The 13475-nt window shown below is 42.9% G+C and overlaps 1 protein-coding gene across 7 annotated transcripts in view; it reads right to left on the bottom strand.

Moving 5' to 3' along the window:
• The window catches only part of ZNF385B (zinc finger protein 385B), a 316667-nt gene that overhangs the window by 47759 nt on the left and 255433 nt on the right, over positions 1-13475 (bottom strand). For all 7 annotated transcript variants that reach the window (XM_038750908.1, XM_038750907.1, XM_038750909.1 and 4 more), the window contains one exon: positions 8572-8682. In XM_038750908.1, coding sequence (XP_038606836.1) covers positions 8572-8682 — 111 coding nt within the window. The remainder of the gene's footprint in view (positions 1-8571; positions 8683-13475) is intronic.

A 13475-nucleotide genomic window follows, 5' to 3' on the forward strand; every position in this document is an offset into this window, starting at 1 on the left:
TCTTGTCCCACTCCCTTCTGCGTGGCCCTGACTTGCTCCTTTTTTTTTTTTCTTTCCCCTTCCCATCCCAACAGCAGTTATGTACATATCTGTAATTTATTTGTATTGATGTCTGTCTCCCCACCCCCAGACTGTAAGCTCAGTGTGGGCAGGGAATGTGTCTGCTTATTGTTATACTGTACTCTCCCAAGTGCTTAGTACAGTGTTCTGCACACAGTAAGCACTCAATAAATATGACTGAATGAACTGAATGAATGAACAATCTAGCAGGACTGACAGACATTAAAAAAATTCGGATGGGGAAGCAACTGAGCCTAAAGATACATACATAAGCAGTTTGAGGGTGGCAAGAGAAAGTGTTCCTAAATATGTTTGGGAAGTGGAGAATGGGGGGAGAAGGAAAGCCATGGAGGCATGGTGAATGAAAGAGAGAAGGGGCTTAGAAAAGGAGAATGATTCCATCTTAATCAGCAAAGCTCAAGAAGCGGATCAGTCAATTCTGCACTGATTAAAAATCTCTCAGAAGACTGGGGCCTAATTCCAAATACCCATCCTGATCCTTCAGGGAAGCTAAACAGGTACCTCTGCCGTCAAACTCTCTTCCTATTTTGGCTGCGAGATGCAGCTTCAGACCCTTTGATCTCACATTGGCATTCTCACAGGGCCCTTCTGGCTTTCAGGTGAAGGGTTTCTGGCTGTTGTGGGGCCTGGGTCTCTCACGGTGGAGGATCAGAATTTTCCCCGCTAGCCAAACGGAAGACGAAGGACCCCTCCAGTGGCCAATGGCAAGAGTATTGAGTTGGGCCTGTTCCTCCCCCACCACACAGCTCTTGAGCTCTCTGCTGGCACCTATAAAGGGGCTGGGGCCCCTAGCAGAGTTAGCAGGAAGCAGTGTGGCCTAATGGATAGAGCTTGGGCCTAGGAGACAGAAGGACCTGGGTTCTAATCTCAGCTCTGCGACATGTCTGCTGTATGACTTTGGGCAAGTCACTTAGAGAGAAGCAGCGTGGCTCAGTGGAAAGAACACAGGCTTTGCAGTCAGAGGTCATGGGTTTAAATCCCGGCTCCACTAACTGTCAGCTGTGTGACTTTGGGCAAGTCACTTAACTTCTCTGTGCCTCAGTTACCTCATCTGTAAAATGGGGATTAAGACTGTGAGCCCCCCCATGGGACAACCTGATTACCTTGTAACCTCTCCAGCGCTTAGAACAGTGCTTTGCACATAGTAAGCGCTTAATAAATGCCATCATCATCATCACTTAACTTCTCAGTACCTCATCTGTAAAATGGGGATTAAGGTTGTGAGCCCTATTCATTCAATCATATTGATTGCTTACTGAGTGCACAGCACTGTACTAAGCACTTGGGAAGTACAAGTCGGCAACATATAGAGACAGTCCCTACCCAACAACGGGCTCACAGTCTAGAAGGGGGAGACAGACAACAGGGACTGTTGTCTAATCTCATTATTTTGTATCTACCTCAGTGCCTGGCACATACATAGTCAGCTCTTAACAAATACCATAAGAAAAAAAAAAGCCGATGTAAATCAGGTCTGCCTGCTTAGGCAACACAGGCCAGACTTAATATTCTAATATTACTTCAAAAAGCCTCCACAGGCGGCAGGGGGAAGATGTGTCTGGAAAGTGGAGAGAGAATGAGAATTCAGAGGGTGGGAGGGGAGAGGCTCAGTAGGGAATAACTTGAGATTTGATCTGTGGAGTTGACAAGTAGGACAAGATGGTGAGCGTCAACACTGTTGCTGCATACGTTCACCCCTGAATGAGAGAGAGAGAGAGAGATATACCAAGACTCACAGACTGATGGGAGAGAGACAGCTTGACAGGAGAGAGACAGACCGATGGGATAGACAGACTAATGGCAGTCCAAAGGACCGATGTCTCTGAAATTGTACACATGAAGCTAGAATGAAGCAGTGTGGTCTAGTGAATAGAGCACAGGCCTGGGAGTCCGAAGGGCCTGGGTTCTAATCCTGACTCTGCCACTCGTCTGCTGTATCACCTTCGGCAAGTCACTTCACTTCTCAGTTCCCTCATTTGTAAAATGGGGATTAAGGCTGTGAGCCCCATTTGAGACATGGACTGGGTCCAATGAGATTATCTCGTGTCTACCCCAGTGCTTGGTAAAGTGCCTACGACGAAATAAAGCGCTTAAATAAATACCATTAAAAAAATAAGTGAAGGTTCGCTAGCTGGTGTTTAACACATTATACATATGTGTTTACCTGCTGTCCTTTCAAATGAATCATTTATTTCCCACCCTGCTTGGCCTGGACCTTCAGACAGTAATAACAATAATAATAATGATAGTAGTAGTAGTATTTGAGCACTCCTGTGTGCCAAGCACTGTAATAAATGCTAGGGCAGTTACAGATTAGTCAGTTCCTGTCCCACATGGTGCTCACAGTCTAAGCGGGTAGGAGGGGAAAGATAGGCATTTAATCCCCATTTTACAGGTGGGGAAACTGAGGCACAGAGAAGTTAAGTGACTTACCCAAGACTAAATAGCAGGGAGGTGATGGTGCCAGAATTAGAACTCAGGCCCTGTGAATCTCAGTTCCATGCTTTCCACTAAGTCATCTTGTCTCACAAATGTCATTTACCACCATGAATCTCTTCCCCTGGCTTTATAGCTCACCTCTGTTTCCCTGAAGATGTCAACCCCCACCCCGATCCCAAATTTTATCTGATATAATAGTAAAAATTGTGGCATTTAAGTGCTTATGCTATGCCAGGCACTTTACTAAGCTCTGGGGTAGATACAAGCAAATCAGCTTGGACACAGTCCCTGCCCCACATGGGGCTCACAGCCTTAACCCCCATTTTAGAGTTAAGGAAACTGAGGCCCAGAGAAGTGATGTGACTTATCCATGGGGTGGAAGAAGTGTTTCCTTAACCTTACAGAAGACAGAGAGGCAAAGAGACTTACCTGAAGCAATGCCTTTGAAACGGAACTAGTCCCTGACCTGAGTTTTTCTGACTCCCTGCTCAGTGCTCTTCTAACTAGATCGAACAGCTCTTCACAAATCAGGATAAATCAAAATGGAATATTCTCCCATTACAGCATGAACTTCTGGAGGGAAGGGAGTGTGCCTCATACCTCTATACCTTCCAAGTGCTTAGTACAGTGCTCTGCACACAGTAAGCGCTCAATAAATATGATTGAATGAAGTACCTCACTAAATACTCAATAAAAACCATGAGTACTATAACTAGGGGGGAAAAGCCAGTGTTTGTCTCATTTTCTTAAGGTACAGGATGGCAGCATAGTCTGGGGAGTAGGAGTAGGCTGAAATGCCATTAGTTTGGATTTTCTTTCAGTCAATCAGTGATATTTATCGGGCGCTTACTGTGATCTACCCCTTTGGACTTAAGCTCTGTGGGCAGGGATCATGCCCACCTACTCTATTGAATTGTACTCAAAAGCACTTAGTACACTGCTCTATAATCAAGCAGTGGTAGTTATTGAGCACTTATTGTGTGCCGAGAACTGTATTAAGCACTTGGGAGAGTACAATACGACAGAGGTGGGAGACATGTTTCCTGCTCACAAGGAGTTTACAGTCTAAAGGGGGAGACAGATATTAAAAAAAATATGGATAAGTGCATAAGTTCTGTGGTGCTGACAGTGGGGGGGAATATGAAGTGCTTCAGGGGTACAGATCCAAGTGGACAGACAACAGGGAAGGGAGAGGGAGTAGAGGAAATGAGGGTTTATCTGGGGAAGGCCTCTTGGAGGAGATTTGACTTGAAATAAGACTTTGAAGGTCGGGAGAGTGGTGGTCTATCAGGATTAGGAAGTAGAAAAGGCTGTTGGGGAAGAAGGAGGTCATTGGCGACATTAGAGAGGGCAATTTCCATGTAGTGAAGGGGGCAGAAGCCAAGTTGGAGGGCATCAAGGAGAAAATTAAAGGAGATGAAATGGAGGCAGCACACAGTAAGTTCTCAATAAATACTATTGATTGACTGAGCACTTGTCCAGAAGGCACAGAGGTGTCAGCAAAGAGATAGTGCAGATGCTACTGCAAAAAAAAAACAAAACTAGTCCAAAAATCAATTTCTTCGCTCAGTTTCTCAGTCCTGAAAACTCAGGCAAGGTCTACCTGTTGTTCCCAAGGGGAGATTCAATCGATCAATCAATAGTATTTGTTGAGCACTTACTGTGTACAGAGCACCTGAGTGCTTAGGAGAGCACACTATAACAATACAACAGACACATTCCCTTCCCAAAGCAAGCTCACAGTCTAGAGGGAAAGTAAACTGAATTACTTATGCAGTTACTTCAATTGGGTCTACTCATTCTACCTCCAGCTTTATACCTATTGTTTCTCTGGCTTACCCTATGTATCAATCACTTCTGTCCATCTCCCCAATTGGACTGTAAACACCGTGACAGCAGAAAACTTGTGTCTTGCTACTATTGTTCTCTTCCAAGCACTTAGTAGAATGCCTAAGCACTTACGTGCTTAACAAATAACACTGACTGAGTTAATCATTTGGCTTGACCTAGAAATGCCTAGACACGAAGTATAAAATCAGGTTGCGATCATAATTAAATGTAGAAGTTTGACGGTGAAGAAATGAAAATTGAGTTTTCATTAAACAAGAATCAAGCTGTACTAGGCATGAAGAGCAGGTCCCAGAAGCATAAGAAATCTGGGTGATTGATGAATGACAACAGCCATATATGCACGGGACAAACTGGGTTTTGGAAGAGAACTGTTGGGAAGGACAATTAATTCATGGCCTAAATCTGCCTAATGCAAAGGGCTAACAATCTGAGCGAAGTTGGTTTTTGATGCTCAGAAGTCCTGAGCCACCTCGCCTTTCTCCGAGTCCAATTCTGGGGGGAGAGAAGTTTCTCTCCGTGACCCAGAAGCCAGGGGATAAACCTCACCTCAATCCTGGAGCCCTAAGCTGCAGGTTGCGGAACCAGAAGGCGACCACCAGCCTCTGGGTGAAGGGAGGAGAATTGGAGGAGCAGCAAAGAGAAGAGATGAATTGGCCTAGTTACAACATCGGCACATTCTTGCTGCCTAGAGAGACCACTGCTTTTCTGGATGATCCCTGCCTGTTTTTCTGCTCTTCTGTGAGGAACTGCCGACAAAAACACTAGTAGAAAAATCTCCTTATCGTTAGCTGGCTAATGAGTCCAAATCCACAGGGACCATTAAGATATGGACGCCGTCCATGGAAAATGTTTCAACCTGCTGTTAAGTTTGTTCTGAAAAAAGTCTTCCAGCATTGCTTCCCCTTCGCCTCGTCTTGACTGAACCCTTAAAAATGAACAGCTGCCTAAATGGAAATAGATATTTTCTGGGGGAAAAAAATATTTTAACAGTACCAGTTTAGAGCTCTTTAAAAGTTAGGGAAAGAACATTGAAAATATTTAGTCTTGGAGACTGGATGGCTCAGAACTCTATGCTTCTGTAGAGAAGCAGCAGGGCTTAGTGGATCGAGCACAGGCCTGGGAATCAGAAGGTCATGGGTTCTAATTCTGACTCTGCCACTTGTCTGCCATGTGACTTTGGACAAGTCACTTCACTTCTCTGTGACTCAGTTACCTCATCTGTAAAATGGTGATTGAGACTGTGAGACCCATGTGGGACAGGAGTTTTGTCCAAATCGATTTGTTCGTATCTAACCTAGCACTTAGTACAGTGCCTGGCACATAGTAAGCGCTTAACAAATACCATCATCATTGTTATTATTATTAATATGGAAGAGAAAATTTCCCTGGAAGCTTTGATTGATTTGACTTGGGCAATGGCCCTTGCTGCTGATGGATCAGGATTTGCATTTGGAGTTTAAAACTGTTAAAGATTTAGTGTGAGCTGTGACCTTGTTGGGGCAAGCTGATTGAGTTTTTATTCCTCTGGCCAGGGTCACTTAGCTGGAGGAGGAGGATCAGAGGAACAGGAATGGAGTCTGGGGCAAGTGATACATTTCCAAGATGATCTGGGAGGTTATTCTTTGGCTGAGATCTCTGCCCACTGGCAAAGTTAATGGTGTTAATTTGTAAAGGTTCATTTGGGAAATGTTTGTGATTAATGCCTGCTCATTTGCATAATATAGTGCTGTGTACCTAGAGCTGTAGCCTTGCTTTCCAACCACGGTGTAGTACTAAGATGATAAAGTTGGACAAGATAGACAGCGGGGTGCTTGGAATTTCAACATATTGTGCCTTCCCCTCAAAAACATTTTTCCATAGCCCATGTACTTTGGGAGCCGGAGGGTTCTGTCTGTTTACCGTGCCAATTTGTTCCCCGGATTTTTCAATAAACATATTTTCTACACTGAGGAGTGTGGCCAATTCGGCCTCACACTGATTTAGAAATGTTATTAAAGGAGATAAGGATGAGCATCATTTTAATTCTTACATTAAAATGTAAATAGGGTAATTAGGAAAGAATAAACACTCCCTGAAATGAAAAATGCTTCATCTCGGGGCTCAGTTGTGGGGATTAGATCACCGCTATTAAAAGCTGTGGATATGTTCACGTCGGGGCTGTGGCTGGAGGCTTTGTGGCTAACTGCAGAGCTCCTGGGTGGGAGTCAAATATCTGTATCTTCCCTCTGGACATTGGGACTTTTTGAGTTTTGACCACAGTGGGGTCCCTCACTCACATCTGTGTGCATGAGGTGTTAGAAAGCACATTCAGAAAATGTTTAACACTGAACTCAGCTGATTTGGCTCAAGCCAGAAAACATGGCTATCAGTGCATTCAGAAAAGCAAGACTGTAAGCTCCTTGTGGGCAGGGAATGTGTCTTTATTGTTGTTTGGACTCTCCCACCCGCTTAGTACAGTGCTCTGCACACAGTAAGCACTCAATAGATACGATTGAATGAATCAGAATTGAACTGTTAGACCATTCCTTTCACAATAATCGTAAATAATAACAACAATGGTATGTTGTAGGTGTTTACTACATGCTAAGCACTGTACTCTGTGCTGCAGTAGATACAAGTTAAGCAAGAGTATGCATTGAGAGCTTGAGCACTGTACTAGGCACTTGGGAGAGTAGTTGGTAGACACAATCCCCGCCCACAGTCTAGAGGCGGAGAAAGCAAGTAAAACAGAATCCCTGTCCCACAGAGGGGATACAGTTCACCTGGAACCATTCCATTCTGGGCCTGCCAACTGCTTCCCCCTGGCTGAGAAATCAAATCTCCCAGTGGCTGTCCGTTTTCCCAAGGGGCCTGCATAGCCCCTGACCCTCCCATCAGAATTCCTAGATAAATGGCCATTTCAAAGACAAAATGCAACTTGGACCACATTCCATCCTCATCTGTTCACGGAACAGGAGCGTTCAATATACCCCACGGACCCATTACCAGCAGGAAGAAGACAACGAGAGCATTAGCTGTGACTTCACCCTAGAAGCGGTTTCTCAGACCACTGCGAGAACAATGGTGTTTTGATTTAGAGAACCTCAAAAACACACAGGATCAGGTTTTTTGTTATTTTTATGCTATCTGTTAAGGGCTTACTGCATACCATATACTGTCCAAAGTGCTGGGTAGATACAAGGTAATCAAGTTGGACGTAATCACTGTCCCACATGGGGCTCCCAGTCTTAATCCCCATTTTACCATGATCTAATTGACTTGGGATTTGTCAGGGATAAAGAATGACCTTCCTGAATATGGGACTCCCATTTACAAGGTTTCAGTGTTTCTTTTCTGTGTTGGCATCTGGCTTTTTGTCTGGCAGGGCTCCCAAAGTTCCTCATCTATTCAGGGGTTCATTTTTGCCTGGGCTCCCCCCGCCCGCACACACACACCTCTTTTTTAACAGTGTTTGTTAAATGCTTACTTTGTGCCAGGCACTGTACTAAGAACTGGGGTAGATACAAGAAAATCAGTTTGGTCACAGTCTGTGTCCCACATGGGGCTCACACTCTTACTCTCCATTTTACAGACAGGATAACTGAGGCACAGATAAGTGAAGTGACTTGCCCAAGGTCACACAGCAGACAAGTGATGGAGCCAGGATTAGATCCCATATCATTCTGACTCCCAGGGCCGTGCTCTCTCCACTAAACTACGCTGCTTGCATTTTTCACTCATTTCTTTGGAAGAGGATTTTAAGATTGAAAAATCATCTGCCTGAACACTGAGACTCATCTTCTGCAACTGCTATTTGCCTTGGGTTTATTAAGCCATCCTCCAGAATACCTAGGAAGGAAGTTTGCTAATAAAGGGTTTCCCAAATATTCATGACAATGTAATGTGTCCTTCCCTAACAAGCCCAGGTAAACCTGTCTTCCCACTCTCCTCTCTTGAGATATTTCTGGTCAGGTTTGGTTCACTTTGTGAGATCAGACATAAGAAGAAATAAGGTAAAGCTGCTCCCAAAGCGGAGGTGTGAGTTACAAAGATCTGGGGGTGGGGAGGGTGTTGCCTGATTTTCCAGAAGTTGAGTGGCCCCCCATATGAATGCGAGGTTACATTCTGGGAGATGTCAATGGGAAGAGCTTTCCCTACTGGGGAACTAATCAGACTTCATGCTCGACAACCCACAGAGAACAATGAAAAAGTGATACTCACATCAGAGTTAAAGCGAAGCTGACATACATTACAAGAAATAACTTGCTTCTTCTTGGGGGGAATGGACACTCCAAATGTGTGGTTTATAACTGCTTTTTGCACAGGATCCATCTGGAGAGTAAATGATAAAATATTCAATTGATAACTTTGGAGTGCAAAAAATGATGCAGCACTTCCCTAAAACAGCCACATTTTCCATAAGCACTTTAATTTTCAACACTGGTGTTTACACGGTACATCTTCAGGACTAGAATGTGCAGGATATCAGATAGAAGCACAGCTTATCTCCCGTGAAGACCGACATCAAACAGAAGAGATGTACCTGCTACAGTAACAGCTCATGAAATGGTAAAACCCTTTGAAACCCGAAGAAGACAACAAAATAAAGTTGGGTGTGAGGGCTGACAGCTTGCTAATGGTTTGAAAGACGAGAGATAATACTTAAAATAATTCCAATCATCGGTTAGAATTGTTCAGCGGGAACAATTTCAGTTTTTTAACTGTCATTTTATTCCCAAATCCTAAATGACAACCTCATCTAAGACAGGAGAATACTGATTTAAATCGAGGGTTGTTAATCTGGATTTTAAAAGCGCTGTAAACCATTATCAGCGTTCAGTCTATAATGATATCAATCACTGCAGGAACATGTGTCATAATATTACATATAAATAGCTCCCACTTCAAATGTGTTAGTATGCAGTCCTGGTTCAAATATTGATCTAGCGAACACAGTATTGACTTGCAGTTCTTTCAAAGAGGTTGGGGCATTTTTTTTCACAATTAGGCAGCAAATCTCCAAATAGGCAATAAAACGGAAACTGAGGAGAAGAGGCTGCCTTCTGAAAAGAATGAATGCCCGAAATCAGGAAGAGAACATCAAAAAGTTCCAATGTTATTGCAAAGACATCAGAGAAAGCACAAGGTAGAAACGATTTGGGGGAAGTCTGATAAGAAGCCCACAGTATTATCAACAGACAATTGGCAGTTCAGAAAAAAACAATGAATGTCAGTCACAAAACAATACAAGGACAAATCCACTAACATCACAACTGGGGAAAAGTCTCAAGTTTAAAGTTAAAGATTCCTCCTGAAGCTTTGATGAACTCTGCCAAATAGGAAAGCTGGCTTGTGTCCTTGGTCATGATTAGAATTCAAGAAGGGACAGCATTAACAATTAATGAGATTTAAATATGTTGGGAAGGATGTGTGGTTGCATTTAGAAAGTAGTTTTTGCTACAAGCTTCAAGGAACTAATGTGGAGGGATGCCACAGAAATTTAAAAAATATATTTTTCCCCCCAAAACAACAATGATTATTAGCAAAACCCAGGCTGGATGGATTCTCCATAAGGAGTTAAGAAAATTCTTTGAACTAAGGATCGAAATAAACGAAATATCGACTAGGCATTACTTTAGCTGACTAAAAAAATGCTACTTTAAAAATTCATGAGTTCATTTCTTCTCCATTTTGAAGGGCCTGCAAGGTCAGATAATGTATGGGATTTGGGGCAACGGTAACATGCACAAACTTGAATACAGTGGTGATTTCTGGGTGTTTGCTCAAAACAGTATTTACCCACTCTGAAAATCAAAGTCACAGCTACTGAAAATTAGTCTGACCACTGAAGATGTTCTAAAAGTACTGTCCTCTCCCAAAGGTTTAGTACAGTGCTCTGCACGCACAGCAAAAACTCAATAAATTCTACTGAGGATGATAAAAGTACAACAGTGAATCAGGTCATTTTATATTTTAAAGTGCTTGTGTTCAGCCAACTTCCAAATCACTAAAATGACACTGTGTAGTGTAAGGGTAAGCAAGCAATTTACAACAGAAATAAGAGCCAATCCCAACTCTCCCCAAATTCTCAAACCAAATTTTCTTTGAAGTTCAGCTAGTTCAACGCAAGGACAAAATTCCATCCCCAAAATCTTGGATTCTAACTCAGGTGGAAAGTAGGGCATACACACAAATCTAATTAGATTTTTAAAAAAAATGGGAAATGTTATCCTAATGAATTCCTCCTCAGTATCCTGGAATAGTCCAAAAGAGGATGTAAATTACAGAAATCTAAATTTAAGGTTTCAATAATCTATGACCTTATCTGCCATTTACTTCCAGTTTTGAAGATTCCTGGATGCCACTTAGATGATAACCTCCCCTTTCATGTCCTTTCTCTTTACATGCCTCTGTCGCTATCTCTGAAATGCCGCCTTCTTTAAACCTCATGTTTCACCCCAACTTCTGTTCAAAATCCTCTTTCACACCTGCATCATATTGAAAATAACAGGTTCCTCCTCCTCTTCCTCTGAGAGAGAGAAATCAACTCTTTTTCAGGTGCACTCTGTGGACAACTATCAGTTTCTACAAAATCAAAGTAAAATCTCCTCTCCCCTGTTCTCTGAGAAGTTTCCTCCAAGGCACTGACATGTAATCATTCCCATTTTCTGGTTCGTGCAAGGTCTTTGCCTGTTACTTTCTGGTCCAGAAACCTCTCCACGAACCCCAGATTTCTTCATAGTTCTCGTTTGGAGTTTTCTTTCACCTCTCTACTTCTTTGACTTGCTATTTCTTTTCAAATAGGGTTTGGATAGGATGCATGTTTCAGCCTTGCCCTTATTGCTTTATATTTCTCTCACTTATTTCTGAATTCTCTGAACTCAATTCTCCCAGTATCTTAAATTTTCTCCATGACGTAATCTAGGCATTCTCCCAGTGCCTCAAATCTACTCCCTTTAGTAACTGAATTAGAGAAGCAACATGGCCTAGTGGATAAAGCAAATTCCTGGGAGTCAGAAGGACCTGGGTTCTAATCTCCGCTCTGCCACTTCTCTCATGTGTGACCTTGGGCAAGCCACTTCACTTCTCTGTGCCTCTGTTCCCTCATCTGTAAGATGGGGATTGAACACTGAGCCCTATGTGGAACATGGATTGTGTCCAACCTGATTAGCTTGTACCTATCGCAGCACTTTGTACAGTGCTTGGCACATAGTAAGAACTTAAATAATATCATTTAAAAATCACATTTACTGTGTGCAGAGCACTGCTCTGTAGACAACTATGGAGTCTTCCAGAACCTTAAATTTATTCCCTGTAGTATGCTATGCAGCGGGGACTGCATTAGCTTTTCCAGACCACTACAGAGCCAGTTGGAGAAAACCTTGTTGCCCAAATAGCAACAGAAGCAGCCTGGCATGGTGGCTAGACCACCGGCCTAGGAGTCAGAAAGTCATAAGTCAGAAAATTCTTATCCCAGCTCCACCACTTGTGTAAAACGGGGATTCAGAGAAGCAGCGTGGCTCAGTGGAAAAAGCCTGGGCTTTGGAGTCAGAGATCACGGGTTCAAATCCCGGCTCTGCCACTTGTCAGCTGGGTGACTTTGGGCAAGTCACTTAACTTCTCTGTGCCTCAGTTACCTCATCTGTAAAAGGGGGATGAAGACTGTGAGCCCCCCGTGGGACAACCTGATCACCTTGTAACCTCCCCAGAGCTTAGAACAGTGCTGTGCACATAGTAAGCGCTTAACAAATACCATTATTATTATTATTCGGACTGTGAGTCCCACATGGGACAGGGACTGTGTCCAACTCAATTTGCTTGTACCCACCCCAGCGCTTAGTATAGTGCCTGGCACATAGTAAGTGCTTAACAAATACCGTCATTATTATTGTTATTTTGATTAATAAACTGCATCTGCATTGCTAGAATGCACCAAAATGCCTCCTAGTGTATCTTCAGCATTGCCTAATTCATCTCCTGGGGTCACTCTAAGGCACTGAGAAGTTTGTGCTCCATAACAGATTTTCCTTACAAATATGGGATACGGCTCATATGAAATTAAGACTGTGAGCCCTACGTGGGACAACTTGATCACATTGTATCCCCCCCCAGGGCTTAGAACAGTGCTTTGCATGTAGTAAGCGCTTAACAAATGCCATGATTATTATTATTATTATTATAAATGGGGTATCTATTCTATGAAAAGTTAGCATGCTTGTGCTTCATCAAATCACTTAGTAATATCTTCTTTTTTAACCACTGTTCAGGCTAATGCAGTCTTGTTAAAATTCTGAATTCTTTCAGCTGCAACTGCCTAGACCGTAACCTTGCCATTTCTGAAAGTAACCTCCTTATCAGTGAAATAGTGATTATTCTTCCAGTAAAAGAAAAATGTTCAGTAGAGCTTGAGTTCATTTCCACCCTGTGTGGATCAGCCATTGAGAAATCAATTAAAAACAATTGCCAAGATGTTGATCTACAGTAAAATCATTTTCTTAATAAGGCAATGTCAAATCTTTGAAATCACAATGAGATATGGGTAACTGAATCCACGATAATCCCTTTGTCATTCATTCATCATCTTTCAGATGAGTACTTCTTTTAATAATATGTGCAAATAATCTCTGAACTATAAAAGAATGCAATGGCATTATTTGGGATAAGGAATTTGGGATTATTTCGGAGAAGCAGCATGGCTCAGTGGAAAGAGCACGGGCTTTGGAGTCAGAGGTCAGGGGTTCAAATCCCGGCTCCACCAAATGTCAACTGTGTGACTTTGGGCAAGTCACTTAACTTCTCTGGGCCTCAGTTACCTCATCTGTAAAATGGGGATTAAGACTGGGAGCCCCCCGTGGGACAACCTGATCACCTTGTAACCTCCCCAGTGCTTAGAACAGTGCTTTGCACATAGTAAGTGCTTAATAAATGCCATTATTATTATTATTATTATTAAGGAAAGGAATCTCAACTGATTCTATATCAAGTAGCATAGCCTAATGGTTACAGCACGGGCCTGGGGGTCAAAAGGACCTGGGTTCTAATTCCGGCTCCTCATGTGCCTGCTGTGTAACCTTGGGCAAGTCACTTCAATTCTCTGTGCCTCCGCTACCTCATCAGGAAAATGG

The sequence above is a fragment of the Tachyglossus aculeatus genome, chromosome 9 (genome assembly GCF_015852505.1).
Source record: "Tachyglossus aculeatus isolate mTacAcu1 chromosome 9, mTacAcu1.pri, whole genome shotgun sequence".
NCBI classification, from domain to species: domain Eukaryota; kingdom Metazoa; phylum Chordata; class Mammalia; order Monotremata; family Tachyglossidae; genus Tachyglossus; species Tachyglossus aculeatus.